Source organism: Callithrix jacchus, chromosome 7 (assembly GCF_049354715.1).
Source record: "Callithrix jacchus isolate 240 chromosome 7, calJac240_pri, whole genome shotgun sequence".
Lineage (NCBI taxonomy): Eukaryota > Metazoa > Chordata > Mammalia > Primates > Cebidae > Callithrix > Callithrix jacchus.
The window spans coordinates 10358918-10378960 of NC_133508.1; the positions used below are offsets into that span (position 1 = coordinate 10358918).

Genomic DNA, 20043 nt, shown 5'->3' on the forward strand with positions numbered 1-20043 from the left:
GGAGGAGGACTGTGCTGTGGATGGAGGAGGAGGACTGTGCTGTGGATGGGGAAGGAGGACTGTGCTGTGGATGGAGGAGGACTGTGCTGTGGATGGGGAAGGAGGACTGTGCTGTGGATGGAGGAGGAGGACTGTGCTGTGGATGGGGAAGGAGGACTGTACTGTGGATGGGGTGGAGGACTGTGCTGTGGATGGGGAAGGAGGACTGTGCTGTGGATGGAGGAGGACTGTGCTGTGGATGGGGAAGGAGGACTGTGCTGTGGATGGAGGAGGAGGACTGTGCTGTGGATGGAGGAGGAGGACTGTGCTGTGGATGGGGAAGGAGGACTGTGCTGTGGATGGGGAAGGAGGACTGTGCTGTGGATGGAGGAGGAGGACTGTGCTGTGGATGGAGGAGGAGGACTGTGCTGTGGATGGGGAAGGAGGACTGTGCTGTGGATGGGGAAGGAGGACTGTGCTGTGGATGGGGAAGGAGGACTGTGCTGTGGATGGGGAAGGAGGACTGTGCTGTGGATGGAGGTGGAGGACTGTGCTGTGGATGGAGGAGGAGGACTGTGCTGTGGATGGAGGAGGAGGACTGAGCTGTGGATGGGGAAGGAGGACTGTGCTGTGGATGGAGGTGGAGGACTGTGCTGTGGATGGAGGAGGAGGACTGTGCTGTGGATGGGGAAGGAGGACTGTGCTGTGGATGGGGAAGGAGGACTGTGCTGTGGATGGAGGAGGAGGACTGTGCTGTGGATGGGGAAGGAGGGCTGTGCTGTGGATGGGGAAGGAGGACTGTGCTGTGGATGGGGAAGGAGGACTGTGCTGTGGATGGAGGAGGAGGACTGTGCTGTGGATGGGGAAGGAGGACTGTGCTGTGGATGGAGGAGGAGGACTGTGCTGTGGATGGAGGAGGAGGACTGTGCTGTGGATGGAGGAGGAGGACTGTGCTGTGGATGGGGAAGGAGGGCTGTGCTGTGGATGGGGAAGGAGGGCTGTGCTGTGGATGGGGAAGGAGGACTGTGCTGTGGATGGAGGTGGAGGACTGTGCTGTGGATGGAGGAGGAGGACTGTGCTGTGGATGGGGAAGGAGGACTGTGCTGTGGATGGAGGTGGAGGACTGTGCTGTGGATGGGGAAGGAGGACTGTGCTGTGGATGGAGGAGGAGGACTGTGCTGTGGATGGGGAAGGAGGACTGTGCTGTGGATGGAGGTGGAGGACTGTGCTGTGGATGGGGAAGGAGGACTGTGCTGTGGATGGGGAAGGAGGACTGTGCTGTGGATGGAGGAGGAGGACTGTGCTGTGGATGGAGGAGGAGGACTGTGCTGTGGATGGGGAAGGAGGACTGTGCTGTGGATGGGGAAGGAGGGCTGTGCTGTGGATGGAGGAGGAGGACTGTGCTGTGGATGGAGGAGGAGGGCTGTGCTGTGGATGGGGAAGGAGGACTGTGCTGTGGATGGGGAAGGAGGACTGTGCTGTGGATAGGGAAGGAGGGCTGTGCTGTGGATGGGGAAGGAGGACTGTGCTGTGGATGGGGAAGGAGGACTGTGCTGTGGATGGGGAAGGAGGACTGTGCTGTGGATGGGGAAGGAGGACTGTGCTGTGGATGGGGAAGGAGGACTGTGCTGTGGATGGAGGAGGAGGACTGTGCTGTGGATGGGGAAGGAGGACTGTACTGTGGATGGGGAAGGAGGGCTGTGCTGTGGATGGGGAAGGAGGACTGTGCTGTGGATGGGGAAGGAGGACTGTGCTGTGGATGGGGAAGGAGGACTGTGCTGTGGATGGGGAAGGAGGGCTGTGCTGTGGATGGGGAAGGAGGGCTGTGCTGTGGATGGGGAAGGAGGACTGTGCTGTGGATGGGGAAGGAGGGCTGTGCTGTGGATGGGGAAGGAGGGCTGTGCTGTGGATGGGGAAGGAGGACTGTGCTGTGGATGGGGAAGGAAGGCTGTGCTGTGGATGGGGAAGGAGGACTGTGCTGTGGATGGAGGAGGAGGACTGTGCTGTGGATGGGGAAGGAGGACTGTGCTGTGGATGGGGAAGGAGGGCTGTGCTGTGGATGGGGAAGGAGGACTGTGCTGTGGATGGGGAAGGAGGACTGTGCTGTGGATGGAGGAGGAGGACTGTGCTGTGGATGGGGAAGGAGGACTGTACTGTGGATGAAGGTGGAGGACTGTGCTGTGGATGGGGAAGGAGGACTGTGCTGTGGATGGAGGAGGAGGACTGTGCTGTGGATGGGGGTGGAGGACTGTGCTGTGGATGGGGAAGGAGGACTGTGCTGTGGATGGGGAAGGAGGACTGTACTGTGGATGGGGGTAGAGGACTGTGCTGTGGAGGACTTTGCTGTGGATGGAGGAGGAAGACTGAGCTGTGGATGGGGGAGGAGGACTAAGCTGTGGATGGGGGTGTAGGACTGTGCTCTGGACAGAGTCTAATGGGCTCATTTCTTGTTCCTGAGCAAGCAGCAGCTGCTACTAGGGTCAGGCCCTGCGCAGGGCAACTCATGAGGGCAATCTGATCTTAAAAAGACCCAAATAGACTGGTCGTGGTGGCTGAGGCCTCTAATCCCAGCACTTTGGAAGATGGAGGTGGACAGATCACTTGATGTCCAGAGTTCAAGACCAGCCTGACCAACATAGAGAAATGCTGTCTCTACTAAAAGTACAAAATTAGCTGGCATGGTGATGCATGCTTGTAATCACAGCTACTCAGGAGGCTGAGGCAGGAGAATCACTTGAACCTGGGAGGCAGAGGCTGCAGTGAGCTGAGATTGTATCCTTGCACTCCAGCCTGGTCAACAAGAACAAATCTCCATCTCAAAAAAGAAAAGAAAAAAAAAAAGACCCAAATATAAAATGATAAAAACAGCAGCCTGGGAATGCTAGTTAGACCTACTGTTAAAATTGCCCAAATCAGATAAATACGAACAATAACCACATAACCCGTTTAATAAAAGCAAGCCAAAAATAGAAAGAAAAAAAAAAACCTCTTTCCAACAAATGATAAACAAATGGATAGAATGCACAAATGAACAAAGAATATGAGCAGCAGACATTTCACCAAAGGGAAAGAGAGCTTAGAAAACAGACAGGGGAATCCATGCCAGGGCTCAGAGGCAGGCACACACAGCCACACATGGCATCGTCATGGGGAGCTGGTACCCCGCCTTCCCTGCACGGGGCCGGGGCGGGGCTGGGCAGGTTTCAAGAATCAGTGAGGCAAGAACCATCCCAAGCAGTGATGATGACCGGCCCTTTTATCGCAGTCACTGCCCAATCTTTGGACCAAGGTATTAAAGAATAACTCAAAACATCGAATTGCTTTGAATATTAACATAGATCTTATCAGCTTAAAAAATAGGAAGAAAACTCAATGGTGCAATACAAGGGCAATGGTGAAATACAGGGTCCACGCATGACATCAATTCAGCAGGACAGTATGCTGACATTAAAGCGACAGTTGTGGAGTCCACATAGAAAAAGTCATGATCTAATCATAACGTGATAATATGGATGAAAAACACAGTATACAAAACATGTCTGCTATACTTTAAATGTTATTTCCTTCCAGTCTTTTGCATACATCACACTGAGGAAAATCAGACTAAAACACTAACAGTCATTTTGGAGGCATTAAATGAATTTTTAAAAATATCTTCTTCTCATTTTTAAAGGCAGGGAACATCACAAACTGGGGCCTGTTGTGGGGTGGGGGAGCTAGGGGAGGGATAGCAGGGGGCAGGGAGATGGGGAGGGATAGCATTAGGAGAAACACCTAACATAGGTGATGGGGGGATGGACGCAGCAAACCACCATGGCACCTGTATACCTATGTAACAAACCTGCACATTCTGCACATGCACCCAGAACTTAAAATTTAAAAATTTAAACATTAAATTTTTTTTCTAACAATTTCTGAAATCAGTACTGTGATCCAAACCCTATTGGTGCTTTCCCTTCAAATGCTTTTTAGTCTTAAGTTGCCAGGACTTCAAATGCAGCAGATAGAGTGTCCTCCCTGCTATGTAATTGAAGGCTCTTCATTCTGAAGTAAAAGGTCAGCTGGCAGAGGTGTGGTTTTTTTTTTTCTTTACATTAATGATGAAAAGCTCAAAGGGGCCCTTGTTCCTTATTTCTTTAAATGCTTATTCAAATTCAGCCTATGAATCACTTCTATAGCAATGAGAGCCTCGAACAAATACAACCAATCCACCAATACAACCAGTTAAGAGATCATTGGATGATCTCTAATCCTAGAAATCAACACCAGGAAGCTGGTATCAAAAGGGCCTTTTGGGGCTGGGCACAGTGGCTCACGCCTGTAATCCCAAAACTTTGGGAGGCCAAGGCAGGTAGATTGCTTGAGGACAGGAGTTTGAGACCAGCCTGGCCAACATGGTGAGACCGCTTCTCTACTAGAAATACAAAAAACTAGCTTGGCATGGTGGCAGGCACCTGTAATTGCAACTACTCGTGAGGCTGAGGCAGAAAATCACTTGAACCTGGAAGGTTGCAATGAGCCAAGATCACGCCTCTGCACGCCAGACTGGATGACAGAGCAAGACTCTGTCTAAAAATAAAAAGAAAATGGCTTTTGGGGCTCCCTCTCCTTTCTCCCCTCGCTTCCTAAAACCTCACAGACCAGACATCCGTCCCTGGAGACCAGAAAGCATGGCCTCCTATGTAAACAGCCCCCATCAGGGGCTCCTGTGGACTGGGGAAGGACGCTGGCAGGTAGGACCTGGCTTGCTCAGCAGCAGGAGGCAGGGGTGAGCACACACCAGTGACTGCAGGGTTCTGGGCAGGTGGAAGGAAGAGCGACAGGGAGCACGGGGCAGACACTGACCTCATAGATGAAGTACACCTTGGCTCCCACGTAGATACCCATGCGCACTACGGCGCGCACAGCAGCATTCATACCTGCAGAGGAAACAGGAGCAAGAGTCACTGAAGGGCCTCGGCAATTCCAGCTCTGCCACTCAGGACCCAGGACCATGGGTCTGTTCTGTAACTTCTCAATGCCCTCATTTCCTGATATATGAGATGGGTACACACAGCCCTCTGGGATGAGGGTAAGGACTAAAAGAAACAGCCAACGCAATGCAAAGTGCCCCGTATGCCCGGGCTGAGTCTAGGAGCCTGGAGGACTTTCTGTTCAAAACATCACTGCCTGAGCTCGGTACCAATTTGTAGGCCACTCCATCCAACAGAACACCGTGCAGAACAGGTGTTTATTCGCAGCTAGCCACATTCTGTGTGTGATAAGAGAAGGAGATAAAAAAAGGATTATCGCATCACCAACTACCACCGCAACAACAACAACAACAACAACAACAACAACAAACTGCCTGGGCACCATGGCTCATGCCTGTAATCCAAGCACTTTTGGAGGTCGAGGTGGGCAGATCACAAGGTCAGGAGTTCGAGACCAGCATGGCCAATATGGCGAAACCCCATCTCTACTAAAAATTAGCCGGGCATGCGTCTGTAGTCCCAGCTACTCAGGAGGCTGAGGCAGGAGAATTGCTTGAACCGGGAGGTGGAGGTTGCACTGAGCAAAGATTGCACCATTGCACTCCAGCCTGGGCGGCACAGCAAGGCTCTACCTCAAAAAAATAAATAAATAAATAAAATAAAAAATAAAAAAAAATTAGGTAATGGGCTTCAACAGAAAACAAGTTGAATGATCAATAAAGTTAAAAGAAAGCGGCATGTTATAAATAACCATACCTCATGAAGATAAATGAAGGCCCTCCACTTAAAAAAAAATTATACAATGTATCATCATATAAGCCTTCAGCCTCAGGCTCAGACTCATTAGCCTCATCTCAAACAATGTTATACAATGTATCAACGTATAAGTCTTTTAGCCCCATCTCCTCTAAGCTGCAGATGTTATACAATGTATCATCATATAAGCCTTTAGCCTCAGGCTCAGACATTATACAATGTATCATATAAGTCATTAGCCTCATCTCAAACAATGTTATACAATGTATCAACGTATAAGCCTTTTAGCCCCATCTCCTCTCAGCCGCAGATGTTATACAATGTATCATCATATAAGTATGTTAGCCTCCATCCCCCTCTCCACCGTGGTCACGGGAGCTGAAGCCACTTGTGTCTCAGAACCACCTCTGGGGCCTGGAGGGTCTGTCTCGCTGTCATGGCTAAGGAGCTCAGGCCCATCGGGAGAGGAGTTAAAAGGCACGAGGGCCCCACCCACAACCACGCAGTGCTGCTGCTGAAGAATGCGGAGCACCTGAGCTTTCAGTGCCTCTGGCCCCAGACACACCTGAGAGCGCCCATCTTAATGATGCTACAGTTCGTGGGCCGTGAAACAAGTGATGCTTCCAATCAATGAGCCACAAATGAAAGGACCGTGGTCCTGCAGGGGCATCCTTGCCACAGAGGCAGGCTATGTGCACTTGGATGGCCACCCGCTCAGAAGACACTTAAAAAGCCTGAAATGCCTTAAAAAGCCTGAAATGCCGCTGAGCCAGGTCGGCGATGCTGGGGTCACCATTGCTTCTGAAAGTTGACAATTCTGAGTGAGGACACCTACTTTAGGGGTAAATGCGTGTATACTCCTTATCTAATCTGTATGTGTGCATATATATATGACGTAGTCTTATTTACGTTCTATTCAAACCTAGTTTATAACATGAAGAACTCTAATGACCTGCTGATGAACCAGTGGCCACCTCTCAAGAACATCAGACTCAGCGTTTGAAAATGCAGCAGGTCAGCTCACCCTGGCCATTTCCTCCGCCCGCTGTACTCTCTCCCCTGCGGAACAGCACGACTTTATTCTCTGTCACTGGTGCTGAACGCGGCCAACACCCTCGCTAGCTCCAGCCCACACAACGGACATCTTCTCCCAGCACTGCCCCCGAATCCCCGACTCACTCGACGTGAGCCACACTGAGGCCAGAATCATTACAACAGCTTTTTCTCTTTCGTTGGCTTTTATGCAAGTAAATTATGAATACGTTCTTCTTGTTTAGAAAAAACACAAATGAGTCACGGTCACACAAGCCCCACCCCCTTGGAGAACTGGGTCTGAGGCCGGTGACTGGCTGCTGTGCCGTGTGGAGCTTCACACGTTATTTCTGTCTACACTCGACACCACGTCCAAGATGGTTTCCACACCACTTTCAACATTCTCTTCTAAAGCACAAATATGACCGCTTTCCTCCGGGTTCCCAGGGCTATGAGAAGAAACCCCAAGCTCCCCTGAGCTCCTCCATGCCCAGGGACCTCCTACCTGTCTGGCGGCACTCTTGTCCCTGAGCCTGGGTGGCAGCCCTGCCAGTGCTCTTGCTGGGACGCACTTCCTCATCCTCTGCTCCCGGGCTCTGGCACCTCCCAGGAAGACTGCAGGGCTTGCCTCCCACCTGATTCCATTTATTCCTAGCAGGACACAGCCTCCCGCCCCCTTGGCCTCACACCTGTGGGACATTCTCACCCATCTCTCCAACAGGCAGGCTCGGCAGTGCCTGGACTCCTCAACTCGAGGGGTCGAAGCACAGCTCTGGCTCCAGAACCACATGCTATGGTCACTCTGATGGATGGATTAACCACCAAACAGTCAGCCCGTGCCAACACCAGGAAGCAGGTGATGAAGAAGCACAACTCTAAGACCTGGTGGCAGCCCTTCAGCCCTGCTCCTTCCCCGCCCCGCTCCTCCTCCTCCCCCTGCTCCTCCTCCACCCCCTGCTCTCTGAAGACCTCGTTCCCATCATTCCCACCTGGTCTTTCATAAAGGAATGATGAAGAACTTGGGAATTTTAGAAAATGTAAGTGGAACGAAATAGCAGCAGGAATAAAATTTTTAAAAGCTGAGCATGGCCGGGAGTGATGGCCCATGCCTGTAATCCCAGCACATTGGGAGGCCAAGGTGGGCAGATCATGAGGTCAAGAGATCGAGACCATCCTGGCCAACATGGTGAAACCCTGTCTCTATAAAAATACCAAAATTAGCGTAGGCCTAAGTCTCAGCTACCCAGGAGGCTGAGGCTGGAGAATCACTTGAATCCAGGAGGCAGAGGATGCTGTGAGCAGAGATCATGCCACTGCACTCCAGTTTCGTGACAGAGTGAGACTCCATCTAAAAACGAAACAAAACAAACAAAAAACAAAAAAAGTTGGACATAAGACACAAGGTGACCCCAGACGACTCCTGCACCGAGTAAAAATGCACGCCAGCACTAACTCAGTCCATGAAGTCCCTGCCTGCATTCTCCCCACCTCCCCCACCCCCGAGGGTTCACCTGCACCCACCTGGAAAGAATCGAGACACCACCCTACAAGCAGAAGCTCACCATCAGTAGCCAAATCCCGCCCCCCCCCCACCCCACCTCGGACCCGTAGCTGGGCTGCCCCTAGGATTTCACGGGTGGAGAGGGAGCCTGAGAACCTACATTTCTAGCAATTTCCAGGTGATGGGGGCACCACTCTTAAAGATACAGTTCTAGGTCCTGAAAGGACTTCTGTTCTCTTGCACGTTGGAGGGACTCAGTCCTACACTGCAAAGGGCTTTGATTCACGGGTCCCCCTTGAGCTCAGGGGCTGGCAGTAGTCAGTAGGGCCCTACAGGGCACCCCTTGCTTATGGCACACCCACAGCCCAAGCCCTGGCCTGGGTGATTCTCACAGGAAGCCAGCGGAGCTCTGACACCTCCCTGGAGGGATGAGGCCCTGCAGGGGATAAACTGATTACCGGAAGGTAACAACATCAGTAAGTGGAGAAGCTGCAGTGTAAATCCTGGTCTTATTTCATTTTACCTCTAAAGACTTCCTAATTTCCTCTCTGACAAGGACTGTGCCTTAGAGTCACCAATGGCAGCTTGAAGGAAAATAACGCCTGCTAGAGACCAAAAGCTCATTGAATGGCCTGGGGTGGGGCCTGCTTGGTTCTAAGCCCTCCCTGTGACCTGTACAGTGAGCACTGCAAATCCTTGCTTCAGGCTGGGTCCTGTAGGGTAAAACCTGAGGAAGTCCCAGGAACACTCAGTGTTGGCATTGGAGGGAGGAGAATGCTGGTGGACAAACGCAAAGGGGAAACGAGCCAGAATTTACTGAGGGGCTCTGTCACCCACAGGACAGGGATGAAGGCTTGCGTGCTTGTGATGTGGGCTTTCCCAGCCTCGCAGGTTCACAGGTGCGAACTTGCAATTCGGGCTTTCCCAGCCTCACAAGTAAATGTCACCAGGTTCGCCATTTCCTTAGGGCTGCCCCGGCACACAGCCATTTGGGACGAAGGGCAGCTTCAGAGTCTTTTACTCCACACACTCAAACTATAGTTTGTCCCATCAGCTCCAGCATCCTGGGGCTAATCCATCTCGTTTTGCTTTGATTTTGGAAGCTCAACCCAGGTTATCAGACAGCTTTTCTAAGGTTTTCCAGGAGAAAACATTTTCCCACCATGCAGGAACCTTAACATTTGGAAAAACACCTTTTGGGAATTTCATAATTCCCAAAAAAACCCAGTTTCCAGGGCAGTGATCTTCTTATTATGAGAACCAAAAATAAACCTGGACACAATGAGGGAGAGGTTACCTAGGAAATATGCGGTCATTACTCTACTGCCACAGACAGGACGGATCATTAACTCTCTTTCTTGACAGGACACACTTCACTACACCATAGTGCAGGTGAGAGTCACAAGACGACTTCTTCCATAGGCAGAGTCATCCCTGGTGCACAGCAGGGCCTAGCAAGAGTGAGTCAGGTCACCCTTATTTCCTGGCTACTTGGAAGACTGGGATTTCTCAGTTTACAGATCTCAGCTTCCTGGGAATCTGCTCTGATAAAATCTAAATTGTATTTTTTGCCTATTTGTTTGAGATGGAGTTTCCCTCTTGTTGCCCAGGCTGAGTGCAGTGGTGCAATCTTGGCTCACTGCAACCTCCACCCCCCTGGGCTCAAGTGAGCCATTCTCCTGCCTCAGCCTCTCAAGCATCTGGGATTACAGGCATGCATCACCATACCTGGCTAATTTTGTATTTTTAGTAGAGACAGGGTTTCACCATGCTGGCTAGGCTGGTCTCCAACTCCTGATTTCAGGTGATCCACCCTCCTCTGCCTCCCAAAGTGCAGGGATTACAGGCCAGAGCCACCACGCCCAGCCTAAATTGTATTTTTAAAAACTCAATATAAATAAGAAATAGATGGATTCTATTCTTTACCTCCCCCATTGTCTGGAGTAATGAAGCTCCCAGCCTCACCCTCTCTCCCAGCACTGAAGGGCTTTTCCCGAATTTTCCCACACTCCTGCTCACTCAGTTGTTAATTTCAATGCATCAATTCTTTTTGAGAAATAAAGTCAGTCAGCCCACTCCTCCCGCTGGTTTGTCGGAAAACGAGCACACACGGCACCAATATCACTCCTGCTGCCAAAGCTTCTCCCAGGGGTCTCTCCTTTGATAATGTAGGGATAATGTATGCTTGGGGAGGTGGGGTGCCAAGGGGGATTCTGTCAAGGTGCCCCCCACACACACCCAGTTCAACACCATCGAGCCAGGGGCCTCTCTGACCTCCTGGACTGTGCAGACCACCGTGTGTTCCCGTAGGGTCAGGGGATGGCTTTCGATAAACCTGTAGGGGTCTTCACTCAACCACCGGCCACTGTCCAGCTCGGATGCCCCAAGTGCTGCCTCTGCTGGGCACCATGTGGATGCATCAGTGAAGAAATGGGAAGCCTCTGGCCCTGGTGGAGCTCATTCCGATCAGGAGCGACCCGAAAGAAAGAAACACAGTGAACAAACGCATGATGCGAATGGATGCATAGCTCTAAGCGCTAAGGAGAAAAATAACAAGCAGGGTGGGGGTGGGGGGTGTTGAGAGTGTGGTGGACAGGGAGGGGCTGCCAGTGACAACTGAGTGCCAGCAGACCTGCCTGAGAGTGATGTTTGGGGAAAGACGGGAAGGGAAGAAGGTGAGGGAGGTTAGCCAAATGGACATCTGGGAAAGAGCTCGGGCAGCAGAGGGGCTGGGTCAGGGGCTCGACAGCATCCTGCTGCATTCCAGCATCCTCTGGGGGCCGGGATGGGGTCAGCCCTCCCTGCACATCCCTCAGAGCCTGTGAAGAAACTCCCACATGGGGACCTTCTAAATACAGACAGCACACGCCACCCATCACCGTGACCACACTGTCCCTCAGAGGAGCCGCTGGCCACGTGCATCCCGTCCATATGGAGATGTGCTGTGTGCTGTAAGCTTCTGTACACACTAGGTCTCAAAGACTTTGTATGAAAAATGATTTAAAATATTAATAATCAATACAATAATTATTATTGAAATAGTGAGTTGCCAGTTTTTTCACTTTTTTTTTTTTTTGATAGGGTCTCACTGTGTTGCCCAGGCTGGAGTGGACTGGTGCAACCACAGCTCACTGCAGCCTCCAACTCCTGGGCTCAGACAATCCTCCCATCTCAGCCTCCCACATAGCTGGGACTATTGGTGTGTGCCTTCATACCGGACTAATTGTTTTTCATTTTTTGTAGAGACTGGGTCTTGCCATGTTGCCCAGACTGGCCTCAAACTCCTGGGCTCAAGTGATCCACCTGCCTTGGGCTCCCAAAGTGCTGGGATTATAGGCATGAGTCATGGCACCCAGCGTCCCTGCCCCACCCCCAGCCTTTCTTTAATGTGGCAACTAAATCATTTTAAATTGCATATATAACACAGGCCACCCATGCGAGCCTCACTCCCGGGGAATTCTCCGATTGGAGAAAACCAAGAAGCTGATCTGCCTGGATTTGCAAACCGCCCCCTGGCTCCAGTGGGGTCTGCTGTGCAGAGCTGCTCTGGAGTCTGCTCTTCAATACTACACTCGAGTGAGCTGTGTATACCTCCTGACATGCCACCAGCACTCTGGAGTCTGCTGTTCAACACTGCACTTGAGTGAGCCGTGTACCTCGTGACATGCCACCAGCATAAAGCTCCTTATTAAAGGCTGCCATAATGGAATTAGTCTTCTGTTGATAGTGTTTTGCTGGTTTTCCCATTTCTTGCTATTCTAAGCACTGCTGTGAAGACTTTCCTTTCGCCCTACCTGCCTGTGTCTGCCGCAGCACACAGGCTCTGCTTTCCAGCTGCAATAACTGAGCACCCTTTTACCCCATGCCCTGACATGCTTAAACCCCCAGCTCCTCTCAGTGGGGTGTGTCTGTGGGCACAGGGCTCTCCTGCCACATGCCCCATCCCACAACCTTCCATCTATGGCCTGCTCCTTGTGAGACTCTAAACTCTTGGCCTCCCCTCCCCTCCTGTCCACAAAGCCACCCTTATCGGAGGCAGTTGGTCACCTCCACCTGCTTCCCAGTTCACCCCAGGCAAATCCAAAGTCCTCCACTGGCCCATCTTCCTCTACCAACTCCTCCCTCATTGTCGGCTCAGGTCAAAGGCCCCAACCAGAGGCTCCCCTGGCGCTTTCTGAAGACAAGAGCTTTCCTCACAGGTCCCCACAACAGGAGGGACAGCTCTGGGAGGAAAGGGTGTGGCTCTTCTGCCTAAAGTTTGCCCTGACTCACTGAAGCAGGTCCGTTAATGTGTCCAAAGATTACGGAAACATTGAAATAAGGTGGGGCACAAAGGCTCATGCATGTAATCCCAGCACTTTCTAAGGCCAAGGTGGGTGGATAACTTGAGGTCAGGAGTTTGAGACCAGCCTGACCAACATAGTGAAACACCGTCTCTACTAAAAATACAAAAAAAAAAAAAAAAAAAAAGTAGGCAGGCATGGTGGTGCACCCCTGTAATCCCAGCTACCGGGCAGGCTGGGGCAGGAAAGTCGCTTGAACCTGGGAGGCAGAGGTTGCAGTTGATTGTACTAATCCACAGCTAAAAAGACATGAAGGAGTGACTCCCCGAGGTTACTGCATGCCATGCTTTCCATCATTTTCCATTCAGAAAACTTCGGATCAGATTTCATTTAGAGATGCATGTTTAGACATGGGTCCTATATTAATGAATCTTCTCTTTTTTTTTTTTTTTTTTTTAAGAGATGGAGTTTCGCTCTTGTTACCCAGGCTGGAGCGCAATGGCGCGACCTCGGCTCACTGCAACCTCCGCCTCCTGGGTTCAGGCAATTCTCCTGCCTCAGCCTCCTGAGTAGCTGCGATTACAGGCACGCGCCACCATGCCCAGCTAATTTTTTGTATTTTTAATAGAGACGGGGTTTCACCATGTTGACCAGGATGGTCTCGATCTATTGACCTCGTGATCCACCCGCCTCGGCCTCCCAAAGTGCTGGGATTACAGGCTTGAGCCACCGCGCCCGGCCAATGAATCTTCTCTGTCAAAATTCTGGTCAAAGTCAGAAAACAATCTCAAGGGACTCCTGAGGGTCTCCCATTGGAGGAACCTGGAGAAGTGGAGAAGCTGATCTGCCTGGATTTGCAAACTGCCCCACTAGTCCCAGGTAGACCAGCAGCACCGGTGCCCTCCCCGTGGGAGTCGGAGCCTCACTCAGTCCCACGCAGTCAATATCTGCACCTCCGCAGGCTCCCCCATGTGGCTCAGGGCACAGGAAGCTGGGAAGATAGCAAATCGGCCCTGGGGCTGGGGGCCCAGCACAGTCCAGCCTTTTCTCCTCTGTCTCCTGAATACTTTCACTGCGGATGTGTGTTAGGGAAGAGGGCAGGGAAGAAAGAGAGGGAGAGAAGACAGAGGCTGAGTGATGCTTCCATTCTGCAAAGCAAAACACGGAGACCTTATCTCGGCACTCCAGACAGCAGGGCCGGGCCCAGTTATAAATAAGCCCCTGCCTCTCAGAGCTCTGCTCTGCTGTGTGTCTGGCTGCCTCTTACATCCTGACAAGCACAGTGACTGCAATTCCAAACAAAGCCTGAGAGTAGGGGGTGAAGACGGAGAGAACCTGGTCATGGGGAAGGAAAGTGCAGCCTCTGGGCAGATACTCTGTAACAAACAAAAACACGACCCCAGAAAGGGTTCGTGCAAAAGAAACACAAAAAAGCAACCCAATCACCTACATGCAGCCCTCTGCATCCTCGAGGGCGTTCTCAGCAGAACCGCACTGTGGATGTGCAACCTGGTATCCTGACATTTGCTCTGAATATGCTGCTACTGTATCTTCATCTCCCTAATTTTAATTTCTTCTGACGGTCCATCAGATTGGCAGAGCTTATTTAGAGACCTAATTTTCCCTGATAAAAGGTTGGAGTCCTGTATCAAAAGCTTTTAGTTTCCTGTAATCGAGAGAGAAAGCATGCTTCTTTTGAAAGATGACAAAATGTCTAGCTTTGAAGGGTCATCCGGGTGCGCCACACAAAGCAGTTTGCATTCATAGAAAATGATGCCTTTACACAAATGTCCCACTGTGCCACGGGTGACGCCATCATTCTAACACACTACCTCCTTGATGCAGTCATCTTTGCAAAATTAATTACTGCACTTTATACTGAAAAGATCCCCTTAAAGAACGTGTGTGCTCAGGATGGTAAGGGAAGGGGCCAGATGTGTGAGGAGAAATGGCGCTGTTCTCCAAGTCCCCTCCCACCTCACTGGGTTCTACAGCCAGCAGAGCTTCAGGCACCAAAGGTGCCCATGTGGGGCTCCAGCCTGCTGTCCAGTAAATATGTGTGGCACTGACCTAATGCATGTCAAGTCAGCTGAAACCTCACACTTCTGACTACGGTTTTAAGGTTCTAATCTCGAAGTCTTAACAGCTTGCACATATTGACCTGAGGATCACAAGGTACTTTTGATTAGTCAGGGTTGAATTCATCTAAAGGACTTCATGAATAAAGAAGAGAGCTAGAACCCCTGCTTTCCTGCTCCTTGGTGGAGATTCCAGGCTAGAGGCAGGCAGCAAACACCTGCATTCCTGCCAAGCATCACGCATGGTGCTGGGAGCAGGAAGGACACCAGCGAAGGCACTAGTGAAGGCACAGATGCACGCAGCCTTGAGCATCCCTGCTGCAGCCACAGTCCAGCCCCACCACAGAGCTCTGGGAACTCAGGAAAGCTGGTGCACCTGGGGCTTCCCTTGCTTATGGGCAAAGTGGGGATAAGTTAGTGGCCAGGATCACTGAGGGCCACAGAACAAGGAGTCGCTAAACGCTATTCTCACTGCGATTGGAAAGGTTTATACTCACTGAATTTATGTGGACTTTCTATAAACACTGCACTGACGTTCACCTCACCACAGGGAGAAAGGACACAGCTTTCACATCAGCCCAGTCTGAGGATGTGCCTGGACTTCCCAGTCCACTCAACTCCCCCAGGCCCCAGGCCCCGTGGAAGCCACAACCTGTGACTAAGACAATAAGTCACTCTTGGTGTGTGGCAGTACTATGTGGGGGTGGGGACTTAGTCACGCTAAGGCTGACACCCAGCGCTGTGGAGCTTATTTTAGGTGGAGTGAAAATCAATTTCAGTTTGCAAACATGTCTTAGGACAACAGAAGATGCCCAAAGAAGTAGGAAAAAAAAAAAAGACCAGCCTGAGAAATAGTCTTTCTTCATTCAAGGCCTGGGGATTCAGGAATACAGAAAAGACATTTTCAATTTTATCTTATGATTAAATATCAACTCTACTGGGGGGAAAGCACCCCGTCACATTGGTATTAAGCCTGAATATCATTATTGCCACCTTGACTCCTATCACCATGAAAAGGCGCTTTCCATTCCCCTAACAAAACCATCCAAAGAATATCTGTATAATTTTGAGCAAGTTGGGTTTTGCTCACTTTGAGCATTAACTAAATTAAGCAGCCTCACCAAGAATGGCCCCTGAAAAACATGGTGGAGGCCTGACATGATGGCTCATGCCTATAATCTCAGCTCTTTGGGAGGCCAACACACAAGGATCACTGGAGGCCAGGAGTTCAAGACCAGCCTCGACAGTGTAGTGAGATCCTGTCTCTACAAAAAATAAATAAATATAAAATAACATAAAAAATTAGCTGGTCATGATGGTGCATTCCTGTCTTCCCAGCTATTCAGAAGCCTGAGGCAGGATGATCACCTGAGCCCAGGAGTTTAAGGCTGCAGTGAGCTACAATGGTGCCACTATACTCCAGCCTGGGTGACAGTGCCAGACCTAGGTACTCTTCGTGGTCTGCAAAAGAGTATAATATTGAGAATTAAGATCAGTTTTGCTCTTACCACAACCACGTATGCACTGCATGCCCTTACCTAAGTTACTTCTCTTTGTGAGTCTTTCTCCCTAAGAGAGGAGATGCCTCTGTTGGGGGTCATGTATTTAGGCTTGGAGATGAGAATTGTAAAGCTCCTAGTATTCAAAATGTTTTCAACAAATGGTGGCTGTGGTCTTCTTGATATGTGCAATTTTACCATAATTTCATATCCAACAGAAAATTACCCTGAAATTAAGCTGGGTGCGGTGGCTCACACATGTAATCCAAGCACTTTGAGAAGCCAAGGCAGGCAGATCACAAGGTCGGGAGATCAAGACCATTCTGGCTAACATGGTGAAACCCTGTCTCTTTTAAAAATACAAAAATTAGCTGGGCGTGGTGGCACACGTCTGTAGTCCCAGCTACTTGGGAGGCTGAGGTAGGAGAATTGCTTGAACCTGGGAGGTGGAGGTTGCAGTGAGCTAAGATTGCACCACTGCACTGCAGTCTGGCAACAGAGTGAGACTCCCTCTCAAAAAAAGAAAAAAAAAAAAAAAAAACGAAAAGAAAAGAAAAAAGAAAAAAAAATCCCCTGAAATTAATACTTGAATGTTCATGAGTTCTCTCATGTCTAGCTAATGGCAGTACTTTTCTATGTCAGGGAAAATCAAGTACTAATATAAAATCAGAATAAAATGGTAAAAGAAATGGAGGCACAACAGATAAATCGTGGAGGGGTAAGTCTGTGGTAGCTAAGACCAGGCTGTCTGAACACATCAGGAGGTGAACTTCCTCAATAAAAAAAACCAAAAACCAAAACAGGTCCAAATGCTCAAACGGTTCAATATCATACCACCATAGGATAAAGCTGTTTACAGAGTCTACAAAACAATCCGTGGCCTCGGCTCTGCCAGGGAAAGAATGCCCAGACCACCCACCATGGTGGACTTCCCCAGGGACAGCTCAGGTGTGACCCATGTTGGCTCAAGGCCACCATATTTGATGTCACCTGCAGAGCTGAGGGAAGCTGTCTCCCATTAACTCGAGGCTGTACTCACCAAGCTGTGTTCCCATATGATATTGGTTTCCCACCTTTTTCTCCAGAAGAGAAGAGGCATGGGCTTACTGGTCTCCAATATGTAAAACTCCTTCCAAGTGGCAAAACCAGGGTAACAGAGAACACAGTAATTCTGCCAGTGTATGCTAATCTCACGAACTCCCAAGCATTTTAGCAAACTTTTGGACAATGACCCGTAAATATTCCCAATACATACAGCATCTTCTCTCTTTTTTTTTATTTTAACTTTTTTATTTTTTATAGACACAGAGTCTCACTATGTTGCCCAGGATGCTCTGGAGCTCCTGGGTTCAAGTGATCCTCCTGCCTCAGCCTCCCAAAGCACTGAGATGACAAGCATGAGCCACTGTGCAGGGTCCACAGCACCTAAATTCCAAAACAACCTTGAAACTCTGACCCTCCACCCGCCCTAGTGGCTTCCAGAGATCAGTTCCTCTTCCTGTGCCAAAGGTTTCTTCTCTTTTGCTGCCCGGATAAGGTCAGTCACTCAAGGTGCCCCCCCAACCCCCTCCGCTTCTGAAGGCATTTGACTAAGAAGCTACTCTGGGTCCCGCCCCGGCCCCAAGGCGGCCCCAATGGACTACCCACATCTCCGGGCGGGTGTAGGTAACAAGGGCCAGGCTCTTTCCACTTCACTCCCCTATTTCTCCAATCCCAGCCTCGGCTGCATCACATTTTCTTTCTCTGAGAACCCAACCCTGTGGGAAGAACGCTGATGATGGGTCGTTTTACTCGAAAGCTACTGCCAGAGCCTTTCCCCGCAGCGCAGCGGCGGGGGCGGGGGAGGGGGTGTGCTGTGGGGCGGGGCCTGGCACTGACACCCGGGTCTCCGGCGGACCCCGCAGCTCGGCTTCCCACGCTCCGGCTGCGGGCGCTGGACCTAGAGGGCTGCCTTGCGGCCCAGGGAGCACACGGAGACGACGGGCCGGGCATCACGTAGGCGCCCGCGTCGGGCGGGGCGGTGCCCACAGCGCCCCAACCTGCGGCACCCGCGCCCGCCCGCGAGCTCAAGGGCGAAGGGAAGGTCACCGGCGCCGTGGGCGGCGCGCCCCTCCGGTCCATCCCTGTGCAGTGCGCGGTCCCGAAGCGGGAGGAAACCCGGCATCCGGGCTTTTCCGCGCAACCGCGGCAGGAGGAAACGGGCAAATGACAATCAAAACCCGGCTCGGGCCGGTAGTGTCTCCAGCCGCGCGATCGCGAAGCCTCCCGGGTTGCGTCCGCTTGGGCAGCACCGATCCACCCGCCGGGGGCTGCGCGGGCTGGGACACTTCGTAGTCTGCGCACCGGCGCCCCCACGTGCACCCGGGGCCTGGGAGCGCGATCACCGAGCCCTCCCCTCCCTCCCGTGTTCCACATCCTCCCCGCGCGCCCGCGTCCGTGGCCCAGGATCGGGCCTCCCCCTGAGAGCAGCGTCCACGTTTCGGGGCCAGGGAAGCCCGGGGCCCGCCCTGCGCGCGGGTGACGTCCCGGAGTCCCCGCTTCCTGGTCCTTCCCGTCCAAGGAGGCTGGCGGGCGGGGGAGGGAGGGCCGGGACCCATTTTAGTTTTCGGTTTTGTCACGAGCCGGAAGGCGACAGCCGGGGAGGGCGCAGGAAGCCCTTTTTAAAATCCCCCAGCGGAAACGCGAGGCGCAGCCCCACCGCCCCGGAGACGCCTGGCGGGAACCCGCGCACAAACCCCGCCGCGTCCCGCATTGCAGCACCGGGATCGCCCTCGTCGCGCGGGGGCGAGATGGGACGGGAGGCGCGCGGGGACCCGGCCGTTTCTTCCACCACATTCTGCGGGTGGCGTGGGGCGGAGTTGGGGGGAACCGCTTAGGAAGTGGTCGCGCCGTCCCCAAGCCTCGGAGGGGACGCCCGTCCCCGTCCTGCAGCTCCCAGGCAGAACGACCCCGAGGGGGCTCCAGGAGCCCCCCTCTGCCGGGCTCAATTCAAAAAACACACGCGAGGTGGGAAGCGCACTCACCTTCCGGATGAAGGTCCGGCCGCCACGTCCTGCACGCCCCCGCCCGCCTGGCAGGGACCCCGGGGCCGCGCCGCAGGTTCCCCCGCCGACCCCTCCCCGGGACCGGCTTCTCCCTTGTCCCCACCAATTCCCCGCTCCTCTCCCCGGTTCTCCCGCATGCCTCTCCACCTTTACCCGGGTCCCCCCATCGGTTCCCCGCTCCTCTCCCCGGTTCCCCGCTTCACTTCCCTCCTCTTCTCCCCGGTTCCCCCATCGCAGTCGCCCGTCCCACCCCTCCACCAGTCCGTCCGTTCCTCCCTCGCGGCCCGGAGCCGGGCGCGCACCTTGGGCATCCCCGCCGCTGGTCAGCACGCCGATAGCCTTGCCGGCTCCGGAGAGGTGCTCCAGGAGTTTCCGCAAGGAACCCTTGGGGCCCTGGGAGTGGTCCGCGTCCATGGCGAGGAGGCCGAGGGGAGCCGCACGCCCGGGTGCGCAGCAGGCAATGAGGACCCTGCCCGCGCGCGCCCGACTGGGAACCGTCGCCCCGCCCGCGCACCCGCCCGGCCCCAGCGCCAATGGGCGGTGACGGGCGGGGCCGAGCGCGCGGGAGGGGCCTGCAGCGGGCGGGGGCGGGGGCGCGGGCGCGGCGCGGGGCGGGGGCCGGGGTCGGGGGCGCGGACGGGCACGTGCACCTCTACGCGGGAGTGCGCGGCGAGGGGCGCGGGGGTGGGGGGGTGCCGCAGGTGGTGTAAGCTGTGGAGGCGGGATAGCGCCACAGGTGGGCGGGGTCCCTGCGGGTGGGGCCGCGTCGCAGGTGCGGGAGCCTCGCAGGTGGGCGGGACCACTCAGGTTGGGGGCTCTAGACAGAACACGAGCGCCACCGGTGGGGCCGGAGGGGGAAGGGGGACCGCCGGGGGCCGGGTCACCTAGTTTGCAGAGC

The 20043-nt window shown here is 52.9% G+C and overlaps 1 protein-coding gene across 4 annotated transcripts in view; it reads right to left on the reverse strand.

The window, feature by feature from the left end:
- The window catches only part of PFKP (phosphofructokinase, platelet), a 70382-nt gene extending 50775 nt beyond the window's left edge, over positions 1-19607 (reverse strand). For 3 of the 4 annotated variants that reach the window (XM_035306762.3, XM_002806941.6, XM_035306761.3), the window contains exons 1-2: positions 19448-19607; positions 4825-4898 (exon numbers count right to left, since the gene is read on the reverse strand). In XM_035306762.3, coding sequence (XP_035162653.1) covers positions 4825-4898; positions 19448-19559 — 186 coding nt within the window. In that variant the 5' untranslated portion in view covers positions 19560-19607. Of the gene's footprint in view, positions 1-4824; positions 4899-19124; positions 19308-19447 lie in introns of those variants that run through there. The other variant, XM_035306763.3, reaches the window with a different exon arrangement.
- Between the last annotated feature and the right edge of the window lie 436 nt (positions 19608-20043).